General features: G+C 59.8%; 2 protein-coding genes across 4 annotated transcripts; both read right to left on the bottom strand.

The window, feature by feature from the left end:
* Positions 1-1,183: 1,183 nt before the first annotated feature.
* CASC3 (CASC3 exon junction complex subunit) lies at positions 1,184-12,668 on the bottom strand. 3 transcript variants are annotated; one of them, XM_032134199.1, is made up of 14 exons: positions 12,380-12,668; positions 10,538-10,565; positions 10,203-10,240; positions 8,650-8,808; positions 8,422-8,573; positions 7,874-8,050; positions 6,994-7,679; positions 5,437-5,501; positions 5,127-5,241; positions 4,481-4,579; positions 3,693-3,907; positions 2,456-2,578; positions 2,225-2,301; positions 1,184-1,627 (listed from the first exon to the last, which is right to left on the bottom strand). In XM_032134199.1, the coding sequence occupies exons 1-13, from the start codon at positions 12,644-12,646 to the stop codon at positions 2,266-2,268; spliced, it is 2,160 nt and encodes a 719-aa protein (XP_031990090.1). In that variant the 5' UTR covers positions 12,647-12,668; the 3' UTR covers positions 1,184-1,627; positions 2,225-2,265. The 3 variants fall into 3 exon arrangements, with proteins under 3 accessions (XP_031990090.1, XP_031990088.1, XP_031990089.1); XM_032134197.1 differs by having other exon boundaries at positions 2,225-2,288; XM_032134198.1 differs by lacking the exon at positions 2,225-2,301.
* Positions 12,669-13,041: 373 nt separating this feature from the next.
* On the bottom strand, positions 13,042-19,610 carry MSL1 (MSL complex subunit 1). Its single transcript, XM_032134255.1, has 8 exons — positions 19,433-19,610; positions 16,554-16,777; positions 15,840-16,222; positions 15,115-15,179; positions 14,832-14,899; positions 14,521-14,645; positions 14,368-14,440; positions 13,042-14,230 (listed from the first exon to the last, which is right to left on the bottom strand). Exons 1-8 carry the CDS (start codon positions 19,574-19,576, stop codon positions 14,140-14,142), a joined length of 1,173 nt encoding a protein of 390 aa, XP_031990146.1. The 5' UTR covers positions 19,577-19,610; the 3' UTR covers positions 13,042-14,139.
* Positions 19,611-25,129: the final 5,519 nt, after the last annotated feature.

Genomic DNA, 25,129 nt, shown 5'->3' with positions numbered 1-25,129 from the left:
AACACCAGAACCCCAACATGGGGGTGCAAGGTCCAGGATTTTGGTCGTGTCACCAATGCATCAATGACACACGTCAGCCTTAAGGCAGAGACACGGTGACATCTAAAACACGAGGGGATTCTGCTTTGGGAATGTGGCTTTGGTGGCTGAAACAAGACACAGAAGGTCATGGAGTCACAAACACCAAAGAAAGAAGGAATTTCTGCTGAAGAGCCATGCATGGATAAAGGATCCACACAGAGAACAAGCAGGTGGGTGCCGGGCCCCCATCCTGGCCACAGATGGGGACGGGGTGGCCGAGCCGCCGCTCGCTCGGTGACGTCCCCCTCACCCGGTGCCTGCGCCGGCAGCTGGCGCGTCCCCACGGCGTCCCGGCACGTGCTCAGGAGAGCAGCAGGAATCGGCAGGAATGGGCAGGAATCAGCAGCCGGCCCTGCCAAGTTTCCTAATGCAATTTGCAAACGGCTGCGAGGACGTGGCCAAGCCAGAGCCGCAGCGGGGCCGGAGCCGCGGGGCCGGTGGGATGCGGGAGGCAGAGCGGCGGCACTGCGGCACAGGTGAGCCAGCCAGGATCAGCGTGGCACAGCTGCGGTGACAGTCACCCCATGGGATCAGGAATCCCAATGGGGACACAAGGCTGTGTGGGGAAGTGAGGCAGGAGCTGGCACAGGGCTGAGGCGCTTCCTTGTAGGGCCGGAGCCCAGCCGGGTGCGTTGGGGCGGGTTCCAAAACCCTCCACAGCCCCAGCAGCAACACCCAAGTGCTGGGAGCAAACCTGGCCCTGCTGAGCTGGTTTGGGTGCTGGCTGGGCTGCTCGGGCAGTGTCGGGGTGCTGGGTGCCCACAAACCTCCCCCTCTCTCTGTGGATTTGGCAGAGGAAGGGTGGAAACGTCCCCTTGTGCTGCTGGGGACAGCAGGGACGGGGGTCACCCTGTGGATTCCCACCTGAGAGCTCAAACACACCAGTTACCAACAGCTTGTTGGGAAAAGAATCGGGGAGCTCCTAAATTAGGTGGTTTCTGCCCAGGCAGCATATTCCCAACAGCTTCCCATGGCTCCATTGCCCTTCTCCTGTGTCAAAAGTGGCAGAAATCAACTTGCTAATTGAAAAGAGAATTGAAATGAAGAATGAACTGGGCTGGGGGGATGTCACTGCTGCTTACCCAAACAAATAAATACGAAATACCCAAAAGAAACAAATCAGCTTTACTGAAGGAGCTGCTTCATTCCTTAAATAAAAACAGAGACCACGATCAAGCCAGCGGAGTTTGACATCCCAGGAGGGAGCAGGGAACATTTAGTAACGGGGAGAACTGGGGAGAACTTGGGAGAACGTGTGGCCAAGGACCGACTCAGGGGTTGGTTCTTCGGCGGCCCCAGCGTGGGGGACGAGGGGGGTGGGCAGCAGCGAGATGGATTTCAGGAAGGCACCGCTCGGGCCACGGGGAAAGTGCCTGGCCCTGAGCACGGTGCAGGTGTCTCATCCCACTGCCTCACCTCCGCACAGGGAAGGAGCCATTCCAAGGAGCAACTTCCTCCTTGCTGAGGTGCCGAGTCTGGCGCTGGGATTCCTGTGGCCGTGTTCCTACGTGTTGCTCCTCTCCTTTGATTTTTCACCTTTGCTGTCCTGGGAGGAGAAGAGGGAAGAGCAGCAGAGGTTTAGAGCCCCCCAAACCCTCGCATGGGGGGGAACAGTGCTATGGCTGGGTCTTGCCAGCAACCTCCCCCCCACACCCGGGTGCCAACCCACCCGCCACCTCTCTGGGCACAACCAGCCCCCTGCGCCAACCCCTCCTCATGGTTCCAGATTTTTCCATCACGAGGCCTTTCCAGGGCCCCTCCATCAGACAATTCGCTTCCCATCCCTCGCCATGTACGGGAACCCACCAGCACATGCCTGCCCAGGTCCAGGCTTGCTTGGCTTCCATACGTGGAGAAGGTATGGAAAGGAAACCAAAAACACACGTGGCATTCCAGCACGCTCACACACGCACAGCTCACAGCACTGGAGCAAGGGACCATTCCCAGCACAGGGAAGCACTCGCATCCTGAAAAACCTTTAACTCTACTGCTTGAATTATCTGCTGAGTTCTCAACGTTTATCCTTCCAGAGAACTCCCTGCCTCCTAGCTCCTCCAGACAGGGCTGGATTTTTCCCTCTCTAAATTGTCCTGTTTTCTACCCTGAGCAAATAAAATAAAAAAAGAGTCAACTTCAGACTTACTTTTTACGTGGTTTTAGTTTTAAAGTTTTAAGTAACTCAAATTAACTGGAGCCCTGCTTACCACCTGCAACGAGAAGCTGAGGTTTGGGACAGGTCAGAGACGAGACAAGTTTTAAGATTTCCCCTTACAAAAGAACAACGTTATTTTTTTGGGATGGGAGGGGGAACTGCAGCCAAGCACACACCAGTGACACCACACACACACAGGGACCGACTGTGAGGGGATGGTACCTCTGGAGGGGGCGGCTTGATGGTCACAGGCTGGGACGTCCGGCGGGGCGGGGAGGGCTTGGGCTGCACCTGCTGCTGGACAGTGTTGTAGTAGGTGACCCCCCCATACACCTGGGACTGCGCCTGCAGGAGCAGCAGGATCAGAGCTCCGGGCTGGGGGGCCCTGCGAGCCCCCCCCGGCACCCACCAGGGCTGGACAGCTGACCCCAGCCAGAGCCAAGAGCGGCCGCGCCCCCCAGACATCAGCTCCCAAGGCCCCTTGTGTGTCCCCACCCCTTGCCAAGGTCCCCCCACTCTGGCAGAGACAGGACACAGCCTATGCAGATGGGATTCCCTCACCCTGCAGTCCATGGAATGCCTGAACTTCCCAACAGCAGCTTTTCCACCTGGACACGGCCCCCCTACACACCCAGCCCTGCAGCCTGGCAGGGAACTGCAAAGCGGGGTGAGATCCTGCCTGGATCAGCCCGAGCAGTGGGAAGGGCAGGGATGGTTGGGAGCTCAGGGAATGTGCAGCTCTCCAGCCTTCCACGGAGTGTCAGCCCTGCTCCAGCCACAGCACCATCGCTGGCACCAGGATCTGGTCTGCTCTGGTCTCATCTGCCTTTTCAAGGATCTGGTCTGATCTGCCTCCTCAGGGATTCGATCTATCTGCTTCCTCACAGGGATCAGATCTGGTCTGATCCTCACAGAGATCCAATCCAATCTGCCTCCTCAGGGATCTGGTCTGATCTGCCTCCCCACACGGATGTGATCTGATCTGCCTCCTCACAGGGGTGTAATCTGATCTGCCTTCTCAGGGGCCCAATCCAATCTGCCTCCTTGCTGCCCAGCAGCAGCCGTAGACACGGAGTTGGGCCATGGAGCAGGAAAATCCAGCCCCATGCTGCTCCTACCAGCCAGTTCCCAGCTTCCATCTCAACAGAACTCACTTCTAAAGCCATTCCCAAGGTATCCTTGGCTCAGCAGGGCCCTGGAGGGGCTGTATCCCTGTTCCATAAGGGAACACCTCAATTCCAGACCCCCCAGAACAGGATTTCACCCACTGCCCGCTGCACCCAGGGAGCTGCACAGCAGCCACAGGAAGAATCCTTTCTGGGATGACAGCAGCCTTTCCCCATGGAGCAACCCAGCTGCTCCACATCCTCTCCCAGGAACACCTCGCAGAACACATCCCACACTCCACAGCATCCCACCTGCTCCTGCCCGGGAAGGAACCGCGGCGCACCCGGCTTACCTGCGTGTTGGAATAGAGATGAGGAGGGGGCGGAGGGGGCAGAGCTCCAGGGGGGTAGGGGTAGCCAGGATTCCCAAAATTCATCACTCCAGGGGCGGAGAAGTAAGTCGGAGTGAGCAGCTGCTGCGGTGGAGGCTGGCCCGGGGGCATGGACACTGGTGGGGGGTAGAGGCCAGGGTTTGCCATGGCAGGGGGCGTCTGGTGGGGGTGTAAACCTGGAGGTGATGGGAAGCAGATGGATGTCACCCAAGAAGCCAGAGTGTCCTGGGGTAGCACCAAGAAGGAGCACGCTCTGCTCCAAGGTTGCCCTGCAGCCCCACGCTGGGGAGGGACACAGAGCAGCAGAGCATGGCCCCCTCCCCAGTTCCGCATTCACCGGAAGCAGATATGGCCCCAGCACAACTCCACTGCAGGGAACAATTTGTGTGGGCAAGCAGAGAACGTGTTCGACAGCTCCCAGTTCTGCTTTTTCCTGAGCTACAGGGCCAGGGAGTGAGGAACCAGCCCAGTGCCCACGGAAGGGAGCGGCCCAGCCTGGTGAGGCCCCACAGGCACCTGCAAAAACCCAGCTAGGAGCTGCCAAAAGCTTCAGTTCCCCCCGTCCTGCACTGGCTGGAAGCTCTAGGAACACTTATTTTTTCTTTCCTTAAAACAGCCTCACTGCAGGAGGGAGCAGGTCTCTTCCATGTTGCAGAAACAAAGGAAAATGGATTCCCCCCACGACAGAGGCTGTGGGAGACCAGAGTTCTCTGTTCCCCAGGTCCAGGGGTGTCCCACTGACTCCTCACCTGGATGAGGAAGGTGCATCTCCGGCTGCACAATCATCCCTTGGGGCGGCAGCGGGGCTGGGTTCTCACCGTGGGTGTAGATTGGTCCCTGGAATTGTACTGCAACAACACATGACAGGCTGTAAGGAAAAGCTCCATGGAATTTCATTCTCCTGCAGCCGGGCACACACAGCCCAGCCTGCTCCCACGGCACACAGAGGCTCCTGGGCTCACAGATGCCACATGCTCCCTAAAGAAAAGCCTCCTACTCCCTTTAGAAAGCAGGAAAATACTCAGGGAATTTCTTCTCTAACACTTTAAATGCTGAAGGGAATTGCTAATCTATCTCCAGTCCTGTTCTCCCCATGCTCAAACGTCAAAGACCTGATTTAAAGTTCATTTTAAATCCCTGTTCTCGGGAAGAATTGGGGTGTCCTAAGAGCCCTGGCATAGAGAGGGGATAGCACTGAGGATAATTCCACGGGTTTAAACACAACCAGGGACGCTCCCAGCTGCCTTTTAGACACTGTATGAGGGGACACAGTGCCACTACAACAAAGGGAAGAGAAGACAAAGTCCTGACTCCAACAGGAGTGGGGGGATCCCTGCTCCAGCTGCTCAGCTCTGAGCACACATGGAGCCACAGGAGCAGGAGGGAAACACTCACGTGGGTCATAGTAGTGCCCTTCCATGATGCTGATGTGCATGGGGGGCGCTGGCTCTGGCACGGGGGGTCTCTGCCGCTGCGATGAGTAGCGCTTCACACGGCCCCCCTGCACTGCCTGCGAGAGTCCAGGGCTCAGAGGGGCTGTGAGGCACGTACCTGACCCCCAAACCTCCCCTGGGTCACCCCCAAACACCCCCACAAGGGAAAGGCTGAGGCGTCAACAGCCTGTAATTACCACAACCCCAACACAATTAGAGCCCGTCTCCCGCGCGCCGCGCAGCCGGAGTCACGCTCCGGGATCACGCGTTACCATCTCCTCCATCCGGTTAAACTGCGGCGGTGGCCCAGTTCCCACGTGCATATGGTTGGGAATACCTGAGGAAGGAACAGACTGGTTATTATTGTGGTTTGTGCTGGTTCCCAAGCCAGAGCCGCCTCGCCTGGGGGCGTGGCTGCAGCTCAGCTCTGGCTCCCATGACACAGAACCTTCGGACTTCATCGCCCCGGTGATGGTTTAAAATATTTTGGGACAAATTAGAGGCTGTTTTGTCACTGCACACTCATCCACGGTGCTCAGCAACGCCTAAATCCTGCTTCAAAACTAAATCCCCAGCTTGAAACTCAGGTCCTGCTCTGAGCTCTGTGTCTGCTGAGACACGGATCTCCTCCAAGTGGATCAAGGATCCATGTGGGATCTGAAGCTGCAGTTTAAACCCTCTGAAGGGTGTGAATGCTTTTTATCACAGGCTCTTTTGGATTCAAACAGCAAAGTGAATCCACGTGAATTCACAGCAAAGTCAATTTTAAACCATGGCTTAAAACCACAGAGCCAAGGTGATCACAGGTGATTCCAAGGGAGTGAAAATGGATAAAACAAACACTGGAAGTGCTCTTGGGTCACTGACAGTGCAAATACAGGCAGAGAAATACAGAATGGACTGATGGGAGCCAAATGCTTCCCAGAATTAACTCCTCCCTCCTCTGCTAGGGACAAAAAAGGGACAGCAGAGTCATCATCCTTCTCACAGCAGAACATGATCTTGTACCTGCAGCCAAGAGCTGGCCTGTGGGAAATTTGGGAAGATGCTTCATTTTTGCGCATTAAAATAACCCCAAAACAGACTCAGCACTTTTGAACTCTCATCCCACTGTCACGTTTCCAGCCTGTCCAGGGGTCTGTTCGCACAGACCTCCCAGTCCCACCAGTATCAAATGACTTCTGGTTCCACGACCTCAACCTCACAGACGCTTACGAAAGCAGCAAGTCGCTTCCTTCTCCTTGCTCCAGTTTTACTCCCCTCGGGAAGCATTCTAACGCTTCCCAGAACAGACTCTAATTCTGCAAAGGGATAATTATACCTGGATGACCTCTCTGTGGATGCACAACTGGAACTGTCCTCATCTGGCACCGGGTAACTCTGTCCCATGTCCCTCCCTCCTCCCAAGCACAAAGAGATTTGCCAATCCCAGCCAGGCCTTGGCTACTGGCAACCAAATCCCAGTGCCAGGAAATGAGCTGATCAACAGGGAAAAGTTGCTTCCTGCTCCGAGCAGGACACCACAGAGGCCAGTTACTGATCCTTATCTCATGCTCTCCTGCAGCAGGGCTCAGTCTTGCTGTGATTCACATCGCAGGGAAAGGATCTCCGCTTCCATCCTTCCCAGTCCTAATTCCACTCACCTACACTGAAATGTCTAATTTCCCCTTTTTCTGTGCTGTTGTGTCCATACTGCACTTTCTCAGCAGGAACCATTACTCTGCACCCACCCTGGGAATCTGTTGGGCAGAGGCAGCTCAGCTCCGACCAGCTGCACGGATCAGGATAGAACTGGGCTGCTGGAAAACCAGGAGGCTGCTCCCACTTACCCCTCAGCTCCCGGGGCGGGATGAACTGGGACTGCCCTGGGCTCCAGTTCTGCTCCGTCAGGTTCATCTGGGTCATCTCCTGCTCAAGTCCATCCACGCTGGATTCCACCGGCGACTCCCAGTTGCTCTTGGCTGGTGGGGGGGAGCTCTCGGCTGGCGTGGGTTTTGGAATCACGGGAGCCACCCCCTCGGAAGCGGGCGCTTCCTCTGCCAGCTTCCCCGCGTCCCCAGCCTTGACTCTGGTCCTTCTTGCCCGGGAATAAGATTTCTTCTCGACTGGTCTGTCTGGCGGCGGCTGCGCAGCGTCGGCAGCCATGGCTTGGTTTTCCAGAGCCCCCTCCTCCTTCCCAGGGCTGCCGTGGACATGTGCCACCTCCAACTCGGGGGACGTGTCCCTCAAGGGGCTCTGCTCTGTGCGCTTCCCGCGGTAGCTGCTTTCCTGCTTGGCTTGTTCCCCATTCCGGTGCGGGACAGTCGCTTCCGAAGCCCGGTAGCCTGGCCGGGTCTCCTTGTAGCCCCCCATCCTGGGGTAGTTCCTGGCAGGGGGCATCCTGCCAGTGCTGGCAGAGCTGCGGCTGTTGAATGACCGTGGGGGGGCTGAGGGGCTCTTGGCACCCTGGTGCCTTGGGGGCTTGGGGGGCCTCTCGTTGGACCAGTTCGGGTCTCGCTGAGGGGGACTGCCAAACCTGGGAGAGAAAAATAGAACAATTCACTAGAAAGAAGCCCCTGGGTGGGAAGAATCGCCGTGCCAGGGAACAGGATGCACATCTAGAAACCCCAGGAACAAGGTCCCACATGACAAGGCTTTCCCTCTTCGGCGCTCCAGACCTAGCCCCTCTCCCTGGGACAATCCAGGCCCTGGGGTGGCTCTGGGGCTCACCGTGGTTTGCGCATCCTCCGGGGTTTGATGTCGTCGGGGTTGTGGGCTGACCGGATGTCATATCCGTACAGTGCGATCAGCTCCTGCCTGGTCTTGGGGGCCTGCTCGTCCTCACGGAATTTGTCATGTTCCCAGCGCCCCTCGTCCTTCCACAGCTTCCGCTGACGACCTTTTGGCCTGGAACAGGGACACACAGAGGTGCAGGGAGCTGTAAGGCCAGTATGTGGCAGTTCCGAGCAGTCCCACACACAGAGCCCAAGCATTCCTGGGGCAGGGAAGGCAGAGGAGGCAGCATCTCTCCTTCCTGCTCCTCCTGCCCAGCAGCTGCTGGTGACCCACTGCTATTTGGGAAAAGCAGCTCAAAGGGTCACTGTTGCCTGGCACAAGGCTTTTTTTGAGTTTTTTTGCACCTGCCTTTCAAATCAAAGAGCTGAAGTGTCCTGGCAGGACACAGAGCAGGTAACAAGAAGCTGGCCTGGAAGCTGGCCTGGAAGTTGGCCTGGAAGCTGGCCCATCCCTCCCAGAGCCCCAGGGGGACACTCACATACCTGACCTCCTCCTCCTGCGTCTGCCCTCGGAGGTCATGCTCAAAGAAGAGCCCCTTGCGTGGGATGTATGCTGGGTTCTTCCGATCCTCATCGTCATCCAGGTGCTTGGGAACCTTCTTCCCAACTTTCTTCTCCACAGGCTCCGTGCTCTCCTGTCAGAACCAGGGAGCTCTCACCACTGCAGCAGTCCTGCTGCCAGCCCCCAGCCCAGAGCCGTGGGACACCCACCTGCCCGTCCCCGCTCTGCCGCTCGCCCGTCACCGCTCCCTTGGGATCTGCCTTCTCACTCCCCTTCTCCCCTCTGGCCGCCGACTCGCAGGAATCGTTGCTGTCCTGCTTCAGCTCCACCTTGGAGCTTTCTTCCTCGCTGTAATCCTCTTCCTCTGCCTGGGAGACAGCCAGTGACTCAAATGTGCTGCATTAGCAACAGATCTGCCAGGAATCTCCTCAAATCTGGAGTTAGATCCAGCAACAGATCCCCCAGGAATTCCCTCAGTTCTGGAGTTAGATCCCTGTTCCAGATGTCAGACATGACTCTTCCAAAGCAGAGGATAAGCTCCTAAAATTCTTCCTATCCCTATATTTTCACAGGAAAAGCAAAGGTTAAACCCAACCTCTCCTGAGAGAGGGAGGGTCCAACAGGCTTTCTGGAATGGAGCTGGGATCAGCTGCCCCACAAAGATGCAGCATCCCACCACTCCAGTCTGCTCCTACAGACTGGGAAGACTGGTGATCACAGGCCCTTCCTTCCACACTGAGGGTCTGGATCCAGCCAGGGCCACGTTTCCAAATTCCCTGGAGTTCCTCAGCTGACTCACTCTGCTCAGGAGCATGACCTGGTTTCACCCCCAGGAGCCTCCAGAGGCTGGAGCCGAACTAAAAATAGCTCGGGGTGATTAACCAAACCCTGCTCCATTTTCCTCTTTCAACACAGCCTTTGCACATCGGCTGCTCCCGGTGTTTATGCCGGGGAAGCCCAGGCCGGGCATTATTTTTAGGCACAGGAACAGAGTCATCCTGGCACGGCAGTGATGCAACAACCCAGCTGCCACCAGGAGCCTCCACGCGGGATTCCAGGCTGGAAGAGCTCCAGGAGCTGCCCTGTCACCTCTGCAGCCTGCCACGCTCCTTCCTAGTTAATAGCATAGATTAATTCCCAAACTGAAATTAATTCCCAAATAAACAGCTTGGATTTCCTCTGCCTGGTGGTTTGCATGTTCTTTAGCCACTGTTTCCCTCAAGGTTCCCAAAACAGAGACGGATTTTCCTTAGAAAGCCTTCACTATAATCCTTAGAGACCAGAACTTCTCTAAACTCCCTGGAAATCTCGAACTTTAGAGAGCTGAACTAAAAATCCAGGGGAACCTGCAGCCCCCAGGCACGGGTGGGATGGGATTCCCTCAGCACTCCCCAACTCCCAAGGTGCATCCCCCCTCTGGCTGCTCCCTCAGAACAGAGGGAAGCTCCTGGGATGCTCCCAACCACCACTTTGCTTTTTAATTCCAACTAATTAAAACCCAACAAGCACCCCACACTCCTCCCACGCCCTTCTTGGCCATGGCAAATCCTGTTCCCAGTGCGAGGAGCCAGGAGAGTTTTCCCTTGCACATACTGGCCCTACACCCTCCCCAGTAGCACAGTGACACTGGTCCCAGTGCCAGGGGCTGGGACTAGGGGAGGCTGTTTCCTCAGGAGACAGAAGGGTCAGTGGAAGGAATCCAAGGATGCAAATTGGGTTTGTTCTGAAACTCCATGAGAATCAGGACAGAGCATGCCCTTACCTCCGAGTCCTCGGCGCTTTCGTAGTCAGAGAGCACAGCTGTGGGGAGGGAAAGGAGGTGGGGTCAGGGCAGGGCTGGAGGTGGCTCCTCTCCCATGTGACCAAACCCCTTCCAAAGGGAATTTGGATGCCAGCACCACCCCAGATCAATGCCACAGCCAGCTCAAGAGGGAGCAGGGGCGAGTTTGGGGCATGCTGTCCCTGCACCCCACATCTACCTGCTGTTACAAGTGAATATTTGGGATGGCAACAACCAGGGGACTGTTGGAAAAGCTGTTTTGTCTGGTTTTTACTTTTTTTGCACACAAACAACCCTGCCCAAGAGCCATCACTCACCATCTCCTTCGATGCCATCCTCACTTTCCTGCAGAGAGAGAAGAGAGAGGGGAGTTAGAGGAGGGGAGGGCAGCAGCCAAGCACCCAGCAACACGGAATCATGGATTCACAAAATCACAGAACGATGGAATTGTTTAGGTTGGAAAAGATCTTTAAGATCAAGCCCAACCTTCTACCAGCACCAGCCCCATGTCGCCAGTAAACCATGTCCCCAAAAGCCACATCCACACTTTTTGTACACTTCCAGGGATGGGGATTCCACCATTCCTTGGGCACCTCGTGCCAGTGCCTGACCACTCCTTCCATGAAGAAATTTTCCCTAAAAAATTACTTTGTTAGTCTCTACTATCCTAATATCTTTTCTTAATAGCTACTCTTTTGTCCTAATGTCCATTTTTCCTAATATCCAGCATCTCATGATCCCAGACATGATGACAGCAAGGTCTGGCCCTGACCCTATTGCAGCCACCCTTGAAAGTTCAGCTCCAGTGACCAAGAAAAAACAGATTCCAGGCTCCCAGAGCCGTTTTCCAAGAACCTTCTAGAGCAGCTACAGTGGGGGAATATTGAGAGCAAGGCACAGCCTGCCAGTGCTGGGGGTCTCCAGGGAACAGAGTGACAGCAACAGGGGAGCCGGGATTCCTCCCGAGAGCCAGGGAAAGGGCAAGAGCAGGGAATAACAAAGAGAGGCCGAGCAGGACCCAGCTCAGGGAAGGGACTGGATGAAGGGAACAGCTTAGAGCAGGAAAAGTGCTCAGTAAAACTGTCACCCAGAGAAGCTCTGGCTGCCCCATCCCTGGAAGTGACCAAGGCCAGGCTGGATGGGATCTGGAATAACTTGGGATAGTAGAAGCTGTCCCTGCCCATGGTAGGAGGTGGAAGTGGACGAGCTTTAAGGTCCCTTCCAACCCAAACCATTCCATGATTCCACGATAAAAGAAAAGATCAGCCCAACTGTAGAGCAAGAACAACCCCAGAGCACAAACAACCTGACCAAGGTGACAAGATAAACCCAAAACCACCACAGAAAAACACACTGGGAGTCAGGGGGAGCTGGAAATAACCAGCCCTGGAATCCAAAACAGGAAAGAGCTGGAAATAACCAGCATTAGAACCCAAACCAGGAGGGAATTGCACCTGCATGTGAACTGCAAGAGCAGAACTGCACGGAGAGGGGAGACAGCAGCACCGACCCACCTGTCCCTGCTGCAGGGACCCCAGGAGCAGGGACAGGATCTCAGACTGGGGAAATCCAGCCACAAGGCACAGAGAGCCAGAGAGAAGCCCCTGCCTGGTGCTGGGGGGCTGCGGTGCCCACCCCACCTGAGGCTGCCCCAGCCCTGCTCTCCCACACACACTATGGGGGGGTTCAGCCCAGTTCCCCCAATTCCCCAGACTGGTGCTCCCTCAGCTCTCCACCCCCACTTCGTCCCCAGTGTCCCCTCAGCCCGCAGGTCCAAATATCAGTCCCCGAACTTCCCCCACGCCTCCCGACACCAGAGCCCCCCAGTCCTCCCACTGCTCCCCAAGACACTCTTTAGACACCAGAACCCCTCTCTCAGCGCCCTCCCTGCCCTGCGTCCTCAGTGTCCCAATCCCCTCGACTTCCCCAGACACCAGAACATCCCTCAGCCCCCTCCCTCCTTTCCCCACGGTCCCCAGCCTTCCCCCTGAGTCCCCCAGACACCAGAACGCGCGCCCCAGACCCCTCCCTCCCCAGGGCCCTCAGTGTCCCCAAGCTCCCCGACTTCCCCCCGGCCACACTCAGACACCAGAGCCCCCTGTCCCCACCCCCAGCGTCCCCGAGGCCTCCCCAGCCCCTCCCGCCCTCTCCTCACTCACACACTCCGACTCGGCCGCGCTCTTCCCCCCCGCCCCACCGGCGCTCTCGGCCCCGCGGCCCCGCGGCCCAGCGCCGAGGGCCCCGGCGGCGCCGCGCGGCGGGCGGTGCGGTGGGCGGGGCGAGCCGGAGCGGGATCGGGATCCGGAGCCCGAGCGGGAGCGGGCGGAGCGGGGCGAACCGGGCACGGAGCCGGCGCTGTCGGAGGCCGCCGAGCCCTCGCTGTCCTCGCTGTCCTGCGAGGCGCGCTGCCGCCGCCGGTCCGCCATCTTGGCCGCGGGGCACCACGGGAACGGCCCCCGCCGGTACCGCGGCCGCGCTGCCGCCGCCCGCCAGGGGGCGCGCGCGCCGCGCGCGGGGGTGACGTCAGCGCCCCGCGGAAGTGACGTCACGGCGAAGGGCGGGTAAATGGGGGAGGGAAACACCAGCAGCCAGCGGCCTTTTCCTTGTTTATTGTAAAAAAAAACCAAAACAAAAACAAAAAAAAAAAAACCAAACCAACAACGAAAAGCAATAAAAAACAATAAAAATAAAACCAGCGAGCAGGCGTGTCCGCGCGTGACACCACCCACGTAACGTGTTTAGAACTTGGTGTTTTTAGAACTTTATCGATTTTTTAACAATTTTTGGGTTTTTGAAGGTTTTTTTTTAAGTTTTTTTTTTCTTAAAGGTTTTTTTTTTTCCTAAGTTTTTTTTTTTTTTTTTTTTTTTTGTAAACGAGTTTTCTGGCGTTCAATATGCTCGGGGTTAATTATAGAGAGGGGGGCCAGTGGGGGATAAAACTGGGGGGGGTACAAACTCAGTGTAGGGGGAGGAAAAAGGCGGGAAAAGGACCAAAGAAGTGTGAAAAAGGGGGGAAAAGGTGAGGAAAAAGGGAGGAGATAGGAGGAAAAAGGCAGATAGGGAGAAAAAACAGAAAAAAAGAGGAAAAAGAAAAAAGGGGGACACATGGAGCCCCCACCCATGGAGCCCCTCCCCACCCATCCAGCACCGAGAGGGTCCAGCAGCACCCAGGGGCTCGGACAGGTAAGAACACCCCCCCCTCACAGCAAACCCCTTGCCCGCCTCAAAACATTTAAATTACATTTAAAAAAACCATTAAAACCCCCCAAATTGTGCGCACAGGGTTTCTATTTCACAAAAAAAAAAAAAAAAAAAAGAGAAAAATTTTGCTTTTTAACTCTCCCCTCTGCCCCCACCAACCTTCTCCAGAGAGGAAAACCCCCAAAGAGGGGGAAAACCCCCCAAAAGAGACTCCCAGGCGCTTCCCAGGCCCCAGCCAGCTCCAACACAACCCGCTGTTTATCCTGCTTTCTAACTAAACACAACATGAAGGCAGCAGCGGGTGAGTCCCGGGGGATGTGACACCTCCGGACACGGGATCTGGTGCTGGTGATCCCCATGCTCCCACCAGACACAGTGGGAGCCCCATATCCCAGATCCCAAGGCCACACAAGCTGCAGAGTGCAGGGGCAGCACACAGGGGACTCGAGGATGGGGCCAGGATCCACCCGCTGCCCTGGGGAGCGGAGCCAGTGGCACTGGGAAGCCGGTGCCAGTGTGGGGGATGAGTCCGGGGAACTTTCCAAAACCCAAGTGAACAAAACTGGGATCACGGAAGAACGAAACCATCCGTCAGCACGGAGCAGGCAGCGGCCAGTGGTGACCCGGTGATGGCAGAGCTTCTGGTGCTCTAGAGGTGTTCAGAGCCCCCGAGGACACACTGAGCTCCTGGAGGTGTTCGGAGCTCCCAGCATCTCCCTTATTTCCGACAGGTCCGGTGCGGCGTCTGCTTCTTCTGCACCTCCAGCCGGCAGCGGCTGCGCTCGTCCAGCCAGGGCAGCTCGAAGTTCCTGCAGGCACAGCTGGTGTCACTGCGGCACGGTCCCAACCCAAAATGGCACCGTCCAGACCCAAAACGGGCAGGGTGCCTTCCTACGAGTGACACCAGCACTCCCCAGCCCTGTCCCCTCACGTCCCCAATACTCACTGTGGGGTCAGTTTGGGCAAGGGCCGGCCAAAGGCGACGACGGGCAGGTAAGGGGTGATGAGCAAACTTTCCACTGTGGAGAGACACCGGAGTGTGTGAGACCCCTCCATCTGCACCCCCACCTACCCCTGACACCCTCTTCCCAAGCCTCACCATCATCTGGCTCAGGGAAAAATGAGGTAACTTCAGGTTCCGACTCCTGAATCCCTTTCCTTTTGTACATTCGGAGCTGCAGCCGCTGTAGGATTCTCTGTTCCCTGATCCGCTGGATGTCCCACCTGGAAAATGGGATGGTTGGGAAAGTGAGGAGCCACGGGCAGTGCCAGACTCTCCCAGAGGGACTGAGAGGCTGCCCTGGCTGCCAGTGATGTGGGAGCATCCCTCCTCCAGCAGCATTCTTGGTTCCCATCCCAGGGGCACCCTGGACTGGGACCCCAGACCTCCATCGCTCCCTTTGCTCCCACCTTTTCCTTCGTTTCTCATCCAGCTCCAGCTTTGCGTGCCGTTTGGAAAAGACACTGTCGTCCAGGTTCTGCAACAACACCAGATGGGGATCAATCAGTGCATCATCCCAGGGCCAGATCCTGCTCCCACAGCCCCAGGAGGGGCTGGTTGTTCCCCCCACCTCGGCCCCCCAACCACAGCCAGGGTTTATGCTGGATGAGCGGACGAGTTGCCACCAGCTCTGCAAGTGTGGGACAGCCTGGAAAACCCCTGTGGCACCACCAGCTCCGGTGGCTCACGTACCTCCAGGAGGTCCGAGGGGTTGGGGTCTCTCAGGGGCTCCACGACATGGTCCCTCCAAGACGGAACTGCAGGACAAGAGAGAGGGTGTTACCCCACACCGGAATCCCCACAGCCCCTGCTCCAACCCACCACCTCCCCGCTCCCTTCCTGCCCATCTTTCCCCTTGGAGCACGGCTTGGGATGCCCCAAACCCCCACCCTGAGCCAGCAGTGGGAGCTGCCATGGGACAGCAGAGCTCATCTCCACCCCCTTACACACAAGCAAATCTGAGCCACTCCCAGGGATGTGCTGAGCTCTGTCCGACCCGGAGCGCTGAGCCACCTGGAACAGCCCAGTTCCCACCACTGGCACCAACCTCGCTGGGCACAAGGCAAGACAAGCACCGGATTTGGGAACAGCAGGTGACCCCAGTGCTGTGTCACCATGGCATGAGCCAGACACACATTTCCCATCCACCCAGGGGAAGTTGCTTCCCCACTTGCTCCAACAGACACCAGCCAGGAGCCCTGCGCAGAGTGGGGCAAACCCGAGATGGGATTTGGGAGAGCCCAGAGCCAGCACCCACTGCAGTGCAAGGAGCCAGCAGCGTGGCACCTCTCCCAACACCACAGGCACTCCCTTTGGGAATCTGGGAGCCCTTTTCCAGATTCAGAACAAGGGTGCCGAGCCCTGTTCCCAGGCCGGCTCAGCCCCAGCAGCTTCTCCATCGTTCTCTCCATCCTTACTTGCTACAGTCTCCTCCTTTTTTGGAGAAGGTTCCCGCAGCGGCAGCGGTGATGGGGGTGGCTGGTGCCAGCGGCACAAGTACATTTCGGTGGTGGAGAGATAGGGCAGGTCGTCGGCCTCGCTGACAAAGCCTTTCTCCTTGGGGTGGGTGCTGGGGCCCTTCGGCGGGGCTGACGCTCGGAGCGGGGTCTCCAGGAGCGACCGGGGTTTTTCCGGAGTCTCTTGGCTCCGCAGTTCTCGTTTACAAACAGTTTCGGCCAAGGAGCCACCCGATTCCTCCTTCCCCGGGGAGTGCTTTGGAGTTTTACTCTTCACTTTGGAGAAATCCGACACTAGTTTTTTAACAGGCGTCTTCCTCTCCGCGCTCCCGAATGTTGGCTTCCTGCAGGAAGAAGAGGAGCTGAGCCAGGCACATGGATCCTTGCCCTGCACCAGGGCTGCTCTGGGGGGCTCCTGGCACCCCCAAACCAGGGCTGCTGCACCAGAGCCACACATAAGCCATTTACCGAGGGGCTTCCCCAGCATTTTGGGACCCTGCACTCCCCACACAGGCTTTCTTGAAGCTCTCCTGGATACAGGGATGTGTTCCTTGTGCTGGGTGGCCTCTCCAAACAGCTCAAAGGCTGCTGGGCAGTGCCAGCCCCACACACAGAGGGCGAAGCCATAGGGAGTGTCCCCCCTTCTCCCCTTGCAGCCCCCCATGCGTTCTGTACCTTTTATGCCCCTTCCCGTTCCTGCCATAGGGGAAGTGCTTGGGCTGCAGGGTCGGGGGGGGCTCCAGCAGGTCCTGGGGACACTCCAGAGGCAGCTTCTCACATGCCTCTGCCTCTGGCTTCTCGTCCACCTCAAAGCCCTGGAAGATGCGGTGCTTCTCCCGCTCGCTGTCCTTCTTCACCAGCTGCACCCGCCTTTCCATGCGCTCAATCCGCGCCAGGAGCTGCAAGGCAGGGGAGGAAGGGCTCACCTTGGGGTGGGGTCACCCCCGTGGGCATCCCAGGGCAGCTGCCACTGGATGTCCAGTGGCACAAAATGGCCACCCTCCGGCTGCTTCTCCTGCTCCAGCACTGCCCATGCCTGTGTCCAGCTGCAAACCCCAGTTTGAGGGGGGATTACATAAAATCAGAGAATCCAGGAATGGTTTGGGTTGGAAGGCACCTCAAAAGCCCATCCAGTCCCATGCCCCTGCCAGAGACATCTTCCACTAAACCAGGTTGCTCCAAACCCCATCCAACCTGGACTTGAACACTTCCAGAGATGGGGCAGCAGAAAGCAGAGGATTTGGGGGTCCCACCCTCTGTGTATCCTCTCTGAGGACGCGGGATGGAGAGGGGGGGTTGCAAATAGCTGTGGGCATAAAGAGCACCTGGTGACCCCTGCCCATGGTCACCTGCTCCCAGCCCTCCCAGGCCCCTCAGCCAGGGCCTGCAGCGTTTAGAGCGGTCACTTTAGACAGCACAGTGGGGGGGTCCCGGCACCCCCCGAGGATGTGGCCTTGGGGAGACCCAGCCTTGGGGAGCAGAGCCCAGTGCCCCCACGGTGTGGCAGTCCTATCCCCCCACCAATGTCACCCCGGGAGCCTGTGCCCGGGGGAAGCCCCTGAAGTCCCATCACGGCCTTGCCGCAGTGGCTCCTCCATGTTGGGGGACGCAGCATTGCCTGCGGTGACATCACGTGGGGTGTCCCCGTCCTTCCTACCACAACCGGGGCCACCACTGCTGACACCGCCACTGCAGCCGGGCACGGCCACCGCCGTTGATGGCACATGGCCACAGGGCCGTGGGGGTGGCAGTGGTGACCTGTGGCTGTGGGGGGCAACACACAGCATCCGTGGGGTGACACGACACCCACGGGAGGACAATGCAGGTAGGGCAATGTGGGAAGGGCCATACAAGTAGGCTATCTATGAAGGGGTGCACACATGGCATCTATGGGGTAACAGACAGGACACCCGTAGGGGCGGCCCAGCTTAGCTGTGGGGACCCCATAGTGTTCCCCCCCCAAGGCTGGCAGCCTCTCGTGGCTGTGAGGGCCCCCAAATTCCCGAAGTGGGGGTGCAGACCCCTCCTCGGCGGGCCGGCCCGAGCAGCGGGGCGACGTCCCTTGTGGCCGTGTCCCGCCCGGTGCCCGCGGGGACGCGGCCCCTTTAAGGGCCCCCCCCGAGCCGTCGCCACGGTGACGGGCGGCGGCCCGTTAACCCCCGCCCCGCCCCCGCCCTTTGTGCCCCCGCGGCTTTGTCTGGGGGGGCTGCGACCCCCGGGGGAACCCACGACCCTCGAGGGAAAACCCAGCCCTGGGGGGGAGGCACAGACCTCCTGGGGGGGGGAGGCGGGCAGAACTGCCCCTGGCGAGTGTTTAACCCCTTGGGGAGGGGGGCATTAACCCCTCTGGGGGGTTATGTACCCCCCGGGTACCTTGGAGAGGGGGCCAGATGCCCCCACTTGAGGGTATTACTTCTCAAGGAGGGGGGTGTTAACCCCTGGGGTGCCACGGGGGGAGAACAGGAACCCCCAAGCCGGAGGGGGAGGCATTAACCTCTGGGGTGCCAGCGGGGGTCGTTAACCCCAAAAGAGGGGTACGTTAACCCCCAAAAGGGTCTCCCCACGAGGGGAGAACAGTAACTCCCCATGTGGGGCATTAACTGCCAAGAGGGGGGTATTAACCCCTGGGGTGCCAAGGGGGGAACAGTTAAACTGCCACGAGGGGCATATGAACCCCCCCCAAGGGGGTGCACTAAGCCCTAGGGTGACACGGCGGCTGGGTGTTAACCCCTATGGTGGGGACATTAACCCCCCAAAGAGGGGAGGCATTAACCCCCATGGGGTGCAGAATTAACCTCCAAAGCAGGGTGGAATTAACCCCCAAAGAAGGGTGCAGAATTAGCCCCCAAAAGAGGTGGAATCGACTCCCAAAGAGGAGGATATTAACCCTAAATAGGGGGGGACATTAACCCCATATAGGGGGGGGACATTAACCCTCGAGGGGACTGAATTAACCCCCAAAGAGGGGTGGAATTAACCCCCAAAGAAGGAGGGACATTAACACCCAGAGAAGGGACTGAATTACCCCCAAAAAGAGGTGAAATAACCCCCCAAAGAGGGGGGCATTAACCCTAAGGCGGGGGGGCGGGAGGCATTAACCCCTTGGGTGTCACAGGGGGTGGGAACCTTCCTGTTGGTGGGCAGAATTCCACCACAATCCCAGAGACCCCTGGGTGGTGTTGGGGAGCCATTAACCCTGGGGGGAGGGGGCATTACTCTACCAGAGGGGTGTTAAACCTAGGGGTGGTAAAATCTAGTGGGGATCACCCCATGGGGGGGGGGTCGGTCACCCCATAGGAGGGTGTTAAACCTAGGGGGGTTAACCTCAGGGTGGGGGTCACCCCACAGGGGGTTGGGTTAAACCTGAGGGAGGTTAAACCTAAAAGGGAGTTAACCCTGAGGGGGGGGGGTCACCCCACAGGGGAGTGGGTGAAATCTGGGGGTGTTAAACCCAAGGAGGGGTTAACCCTGGCGGGGTTAACCCCTTCCATGCCGCATTCCCGCCCTCCTCCCCGGTCCCCCCGGTGCCCCCCCCCCCCCTTCCCCCGCCGTACCGTGTCGCGCTCGGCCCGGAGCTCCTCGATCTGCCGCTCCTTGGCCTGCAGCTGCTGCTGCTGCTGCTCGATCAGGTCCAGCTGGAGCAGCAGGATCTGCCGCAGGCAGGCGGCCTGCCCGGGCGACCCTCCGCCGGCGCCCATCGCTGCGCGGGCCGCGGGCCGCCGCTTCCCCGGCTCCGCGGGCCCCGCTCCCGGCCCCGGCCCCGCCGCCGCCGCCTCCCCGGGCAGCCCGCCCGCATCCCCCGCCGCGGCCCTGCCCCCGCCGGCCGCCGGCCCCGCCGCGGCCCCGCTCCGCTCCCGCTCCGCCACCCCGCAGCCGCGGCCCGTGTGTGCCCCCAGCGGCGGCGGGGCCCGGGGCCGCCGGGCCGGCGGAGCGGGGCCTTCCTCCCCCTCCTCCCCCTCCTCCTCCTCCTCCTCCCCGCCCGCCCCCTCGGGCCGCCGCCGCCCGCCCCCCCGGAACGCTGTGGACCGCATGGCCGGGCCCCGTTACCGCCCGCCGGCACCGCGGGGCGGCGGCGCGGGGGGCGCTGGGGGCATCGGCGCGGAGCGGCCCCCGCCCCGGGGATGACCCGCGCGGGGACGAGCCGCACGGGGGGGCGGCGGGGCGGGGGTCGGTACCGGGCACGGGACCCCGGGTACCGGCGAACGGGGCTCGGCGCGCATGCGCCGGCGGCGGTGGGGGCGGTGGGATCCCCGGGGGTAAGGAGCGGGGCCGGTTCCCGCCGGGGGACTCCCGGGACGGTGCCCACCCGCGCCGCTTCCCGCGGGCCGGGGGGGGGGGGTGGTCGCGACACGCGGACACGCGTGAGGCGGGGGTCCCGCGCCGCAGTACCGGGGGAGGCCGCTCGGGGGCCCCCGAGCGTGGCGGTACCGGCTCTCCGCGCCCGCCCCCCGCCCCCGCCCCACGGGGGGGGTCTCGGGTCACGGGCCGGTCCCGTGGCGGGGGGGGACATGGCGGGGCGGAGGGACCCCTGGATTGAAGGGGGAGGGACACAAAGGGACCCATCGCTACGCGCCCCCCACGCGGGGAGGGCCGAGAGGGGGTGGTTGTGCTGTGATTCTTGGGGTCTGCACCTCCCCGTGGGCGCACACCCCCCCACGGGGGCTGAACCCCCTCACTGGGTCTGAGCCCCCCCGTGCACACGTATACACACAGAGCTCTGCAGTTCCTGCAAGGACGTACACACACACACACATACACACACAAAAGTCCGTACCATCCCCTCTGCAGAGGCTGCACACTCGTATGTACACGGCCATGCACACACATGCACACGCGTGTCCCCCTGCAGGGAGCGACTGCAGCCCCCACTGCAGCACAGGCGCAGCCCGCAGGCACTGCAGCTCGTGCACATGCACCCCCCGACTGCAGTCCCAGAGCGCACATACGCACATGTGTGCACACTCATGCACACGCATGCACACGCATGCACATGTATGTACATGCACAGCCCGGACCGCAGCCTCGGAGCACACGTACGAACGGGTATGAGCATGCACGGACATGTATGTACACGTATACACACACAGAGGATCATTTCCCCCTCTCCCGGCTGAAACTCCACCCCCCGCAGCACACGGGGCCGTGTCACCGGGGACACACAGGGGACACGCGTGGCACGTGCTGGGGACGCACAGGGGACACGCGTGGCACGTGCCTCTCTGCAGAGCTGCGTTCAGGGACACACAAACACACGCGGGGGGAGATCCCCCTTCACCCAGCCCTCCGCGAGCATCAGGGTGCCCCTGTGCCTGGTGCCCGGGTCACACTGGTGGTGCCACCCCCACGGTGTGGCACTGGGGAAGCCCGTCTGCGGTGCCTGCTGTGCCATGGGTCACACCAAGCCCTGCCAGCAGCTGTGCCCACCAGCGTGTGCACAGGCGTGGCTGTGGTCGGACGGGGTGGGGGCCACGGTTGTCCTCCCTTGTGATTGTGCACATCCACACATGGGGCTGTGGTCACTTACAGGGGTGGCAGTGCTTGTCCCCCTGCGTGGCTCACACACACGCGTGTCCACGTCCATACACGCGTGTAGCCGTTCTCATACACACACGGAACCATGGCTGTACACACGCGTGGCCGTGCTCACACACATGCGTGGTCACGTTCACACACGCGCATGGCTGTTCTCATATTCATAACCGTGGCTGTACACGCGTGTGGCTGTGCTCACACACGTACACGACTGTGGTTGTACACACACACGGCTGTGTTCACACACACGACCATGTTGACACACACAGAGCCATGTTCACACGCATGACTGTGCTCACACACAGAGCTATGTTCACACACACGTGTGGGTTCACACACACAGAGCCATGTTCACACACGACTGTGCTCACACACAGAACCATGTTCACACACACAGAGCCATGTTCACACACATGACTGTGCTCACACACAGAACCATGTTCACACACACAGAGCCATGTTCACACACGACTGTGCTCACACACAGAACCATGTTCACACACACAGAGCCATGTTCACACACATGACTGTGCTCACACACAGAACCATGTTCACACACACAGCCATGTTCACACACACAGAGAGCCATGTTCACATGCATGACTGTGCTCACACACAGAGCTATGTTCGCACACACGTGTGGCCATGTTCACACACGACTGTGCTCACACACACAGAACCATGTTCACATGCACAGCCATGTTCACACACATGACTGTGCTCACACACACAGAACCATGTTCACACACACGCACAGCCATGTTCACACACATGACTGTGCTCACACACAGAGCCATGCTCACACACGACTGCTCACACACACACACACAGAGCCATGTTCACACGCATGACTGTGCTCACACACACAGAACCATGTTCACACACACGTGGCCATGTTCACACATACACACACAGAGCCATGTTCACACGCATGACTATGCTCACACACAGAGCCATGTTCACACACATGACTGCTCACACACACGCACAGAGCCATGTTCACACACATGACTGTGCTCACACACACAGAACCATGTTCACACACACAGAGCCATGTTCACACACATGACTGTGCTCACACACACAGAACCATGTTCACACACACGTGGCCATGTTCACACACATGACTGCTCACACACACACACAAAACCATGTTCACACACACGTGGCCATGTTCACACACATGACTGCTCACACACACACACAAAACCATGTTCACACACACGTGGCCATGTTCACACACATGACTGCTCACACACACACACACAGAGCCATGCTCACACACATGACTGCTCACACACACGACTGTGCTCGCACACAGGTCCGTGTCCGCACACACGGATGCCGTGTCCCCGCCGTGCCCGTCCTGCCCGGGCCGGTGCCGGGGCCGGTGCCGGGGCCGGTGCCGGGGCCGGTGCCCATCCCCGCTGCGGCAGGCCCACGTGCCGGCCAGCGCCCGCCCGCACATGGCTCTGCAGCAGGGAGGCTGCTGGGGCTAAAAATGGAGCAGGGCGCACATGCCAGCGCCACGTGACGCGCATGGAGAGGGCTCCCCGCGCGAGGAGGAGGAGGAGGAGGAGGAAGAGGAGGAGGAGGAGGGAGCCCGCTCACATGGGCTGGCACAGATGCCAACCGGGCCGCTGGCCACGATGCCGTGGCCTCTTTGTGACCTCTAGGTTGGGGGGCTGATGGGGTGCCCCCCCCCGCTCCTCACACATTTGAACTTTGGGAAGGTCAAACATGGGGTGACGGGGGAATGGGAAAGGGGAGGAGGATTCCCAGGTGGTGGGCCTGAGGTGGGGGGTCTGGAGGCCAAAGGAGTTCCCGGTGCTGTCCCGCCCACTCCCCCCCCACCCCCCCCCCCGTGGGGTCCCAAGGCTGCAGAGGGAACACAAACATCAGCACGTGAGATCTTCGGGGTGGGGCAGGTGAGAGGGGTCCCCACCTGCCCTGGCTACTCTCCCTGGGGGTGCTCCCCAGAGCCCCCCACATGATGAACACTCCAGGGTCCCCCCTCCCCCAGGGACCCTGTACCCCTTATGCACCCCCATGTCACAGTATCACCCCAATTTCTGGGCCCCTGAACCTTCCTGGGGTCCTGACACTCCCAAACCTTTTCCCCTTGCACCTCTCCTCTGGCCCTGCAGCTCTGAACCCTCATGGGGTCCCTGCACCCCCTGACTCTGCATCCCTTTTTGGGTCCCTGCACCCTCTTGGGGTGCATTCATCCCTAAATCCTGCACCTCCATTAATCTGTGCACTCCTGCTCCCCCCAGTCTTGCACTCTTGCACCCTCCTGGGGGGTCCCTGTACCCTCAAACCCTGCACCCTGCACCCCTAGACCCTGCACTTCCTGGAGTCTCTGCTCCCCAACCCCAGTCTACCCCATTCTGCAGTGCAAGGACGCCATGGGGTGTCCCTGCCTGTCTTGGGGTGCCCCCACCTGCTGTGGGGTGCCCCCACCCGGGGCCAGGCCTGCCTTGTTTACCCGATTTTTCCCGTTCCCGGGGAGGGAGGACGATTTTGGCAGCGGGAGTTGCGGCCCCAGCCAAGAGGCAGGGGCCGAGCCAGGGCTGCTCCCGGCAGGAAAACACCCCCAAACCACCCCAAACCCTAACCCTCCAAGCATTCTCCTGGCCCCCCACAGCAGCACTGGGGCTCCTGCCCCACCCTTCCCCCTCAGTGCCGTCAGTGGGGACGGATGAAAGGGGGGTCAGGGGTGCAGGACCCCCCAAATTGGGTGGGACCCAGCACCTCTGGATGTCCCCCAACGTACAGTTACGGGTGGAGAAACCGAGGTTCGATGTGTGTAGGGTGACACGGGGACACCGCTGGACCCGGTGTCCCCAACCCCACAGGGCAGCTGCAGCCCCACGGTGGGTCTGGGGGTGTCCAAGTGGGGCTGGGGGTGCAGGGCTGGGGGTCCTGTCCCCTGTTAGCCTCCGGTGTCCAGCCTGGGGACCGAGGGGGTGATAGGCAGGAACGAACCCCCGTTCCTGGCGGAGACTCCCCCCCTTTTCCTGGAAAAGGTTCAACAAGGTAAACAAGGCTCCAGCCCCGAGTAAAAATAAACTCTCGGCACGCAGGCGCCGGGCGGGAAGCGGGGCGAGCGTCACGCGGCACGGCCACGGCACCGGCACCGGGCACCGGGCACCCCGCACTGGGCACCGGGCACCGGGCACCGGCCTCACCCCGAGTTCCGACACCGGCCCCACCGCCCCTCCGCTGCCTCCCGCCCCCGGGAGCAGTGGCAGGGGAGGGAAATGCGGATTGCATCCCCCGGGAGGCGTTTGAAGTGGGGGGGGCCGGGGGGTGCAGGGGGTGCAGTTGGGGGGACACGGCATGGGAAGGGCAGGGGCACAGCCGATGGCATGGACAGGGTGACATCTGTGTGTCCCCCCGATACTCCGGGCACGCCATGGGGTCCTGGCGCGACGGGATGGGGCAGACCTGGATTGAGGGGTAGAGATCCCGGGGGGTGCAGGGTCTGGGGGTGTAGGATCTGGGGGTGCAGGATACAGGGGGACAGGATCTGAACTTGCAGGACAGGATCTGGGCTTGCAGGGACCCCAGAAAGGTGCAGGGATGCAGAGTTTGGGGGTGAAGGATGAGAGGGGGCAGGGTTTGTGGGTGCAGGAGTGCACAGGTCCGTGGAGGTGCAGGATTTAGGGGCGAATCTGGTGGCATGCGACGACCTTGAGGGCAGTTCAGGTGCCCCC

The sequence above is a fragment of the Corvus moneduloides genome, chromosome 26 (genome assembly GCF_009650955.1).
Source record: "Corvus moneduloides isolate bCorMon1 chromosome 26, bCorMon1.pri, whole genome shotgun sequence".
Lineage (NCBI taxonomy): Eukaryota > Metazoa > Chordata > Aves > Passeriformes > Corvidae > Corvus > Corvus moneduloides.
The sequence above is the reverse complement of the archived record's forward strand: the minus strand, read 5'-3'. Positions and strand labels throughout refer to the sequence as shown.

Bases quoted from the DNA above. Each gene is read 5' to 3' on its own strand.
- CASC3 (XM_032134197.1), bottom strand. From the start codon at position 12,646: ATGGCGGACCGGCGGCGGCAGCGCGCCTCGCAGGACAGCGAGGACAGC. The intron at 8,574-8,649 runs GTGGGTGTCCCA...TGGTTCTGACAG, and splicing joins GGCAGAGCGGGGACGGGCAG to GAGAGCACGGAGCCTGTGGA. The intron at 5,502-6,993 runs GTAAGTGGGAGC...TTCCTTCCTCAG, and splicing joins CCCGCCCCGGGAGCTGAGGG to GTATTCCCAACCATATGCAC.
- MSL1 (XM_032134255.1), bottom strand. From the start codon at position 19,576: ATGGGCGCCGGCGGAGGGTCGCCCGGGCAGGCCGCCTGCCTGCGGCAG. The intron at 16,778-19,432 runs GTACGGCGGGGG...CCTGCCTTGCAG, and splicing joins TCCGGGCCGAGCGCGACACG to CTCCTGGCGCGGATTGAGCG. The intron at 14,646-14,831 runs GTGGGAGCAAAG...CCCATTTTCCAG, and splicing joins GATGAGAAACGAAGGAAAAG to GTGGGACATCCAGCGGATCA.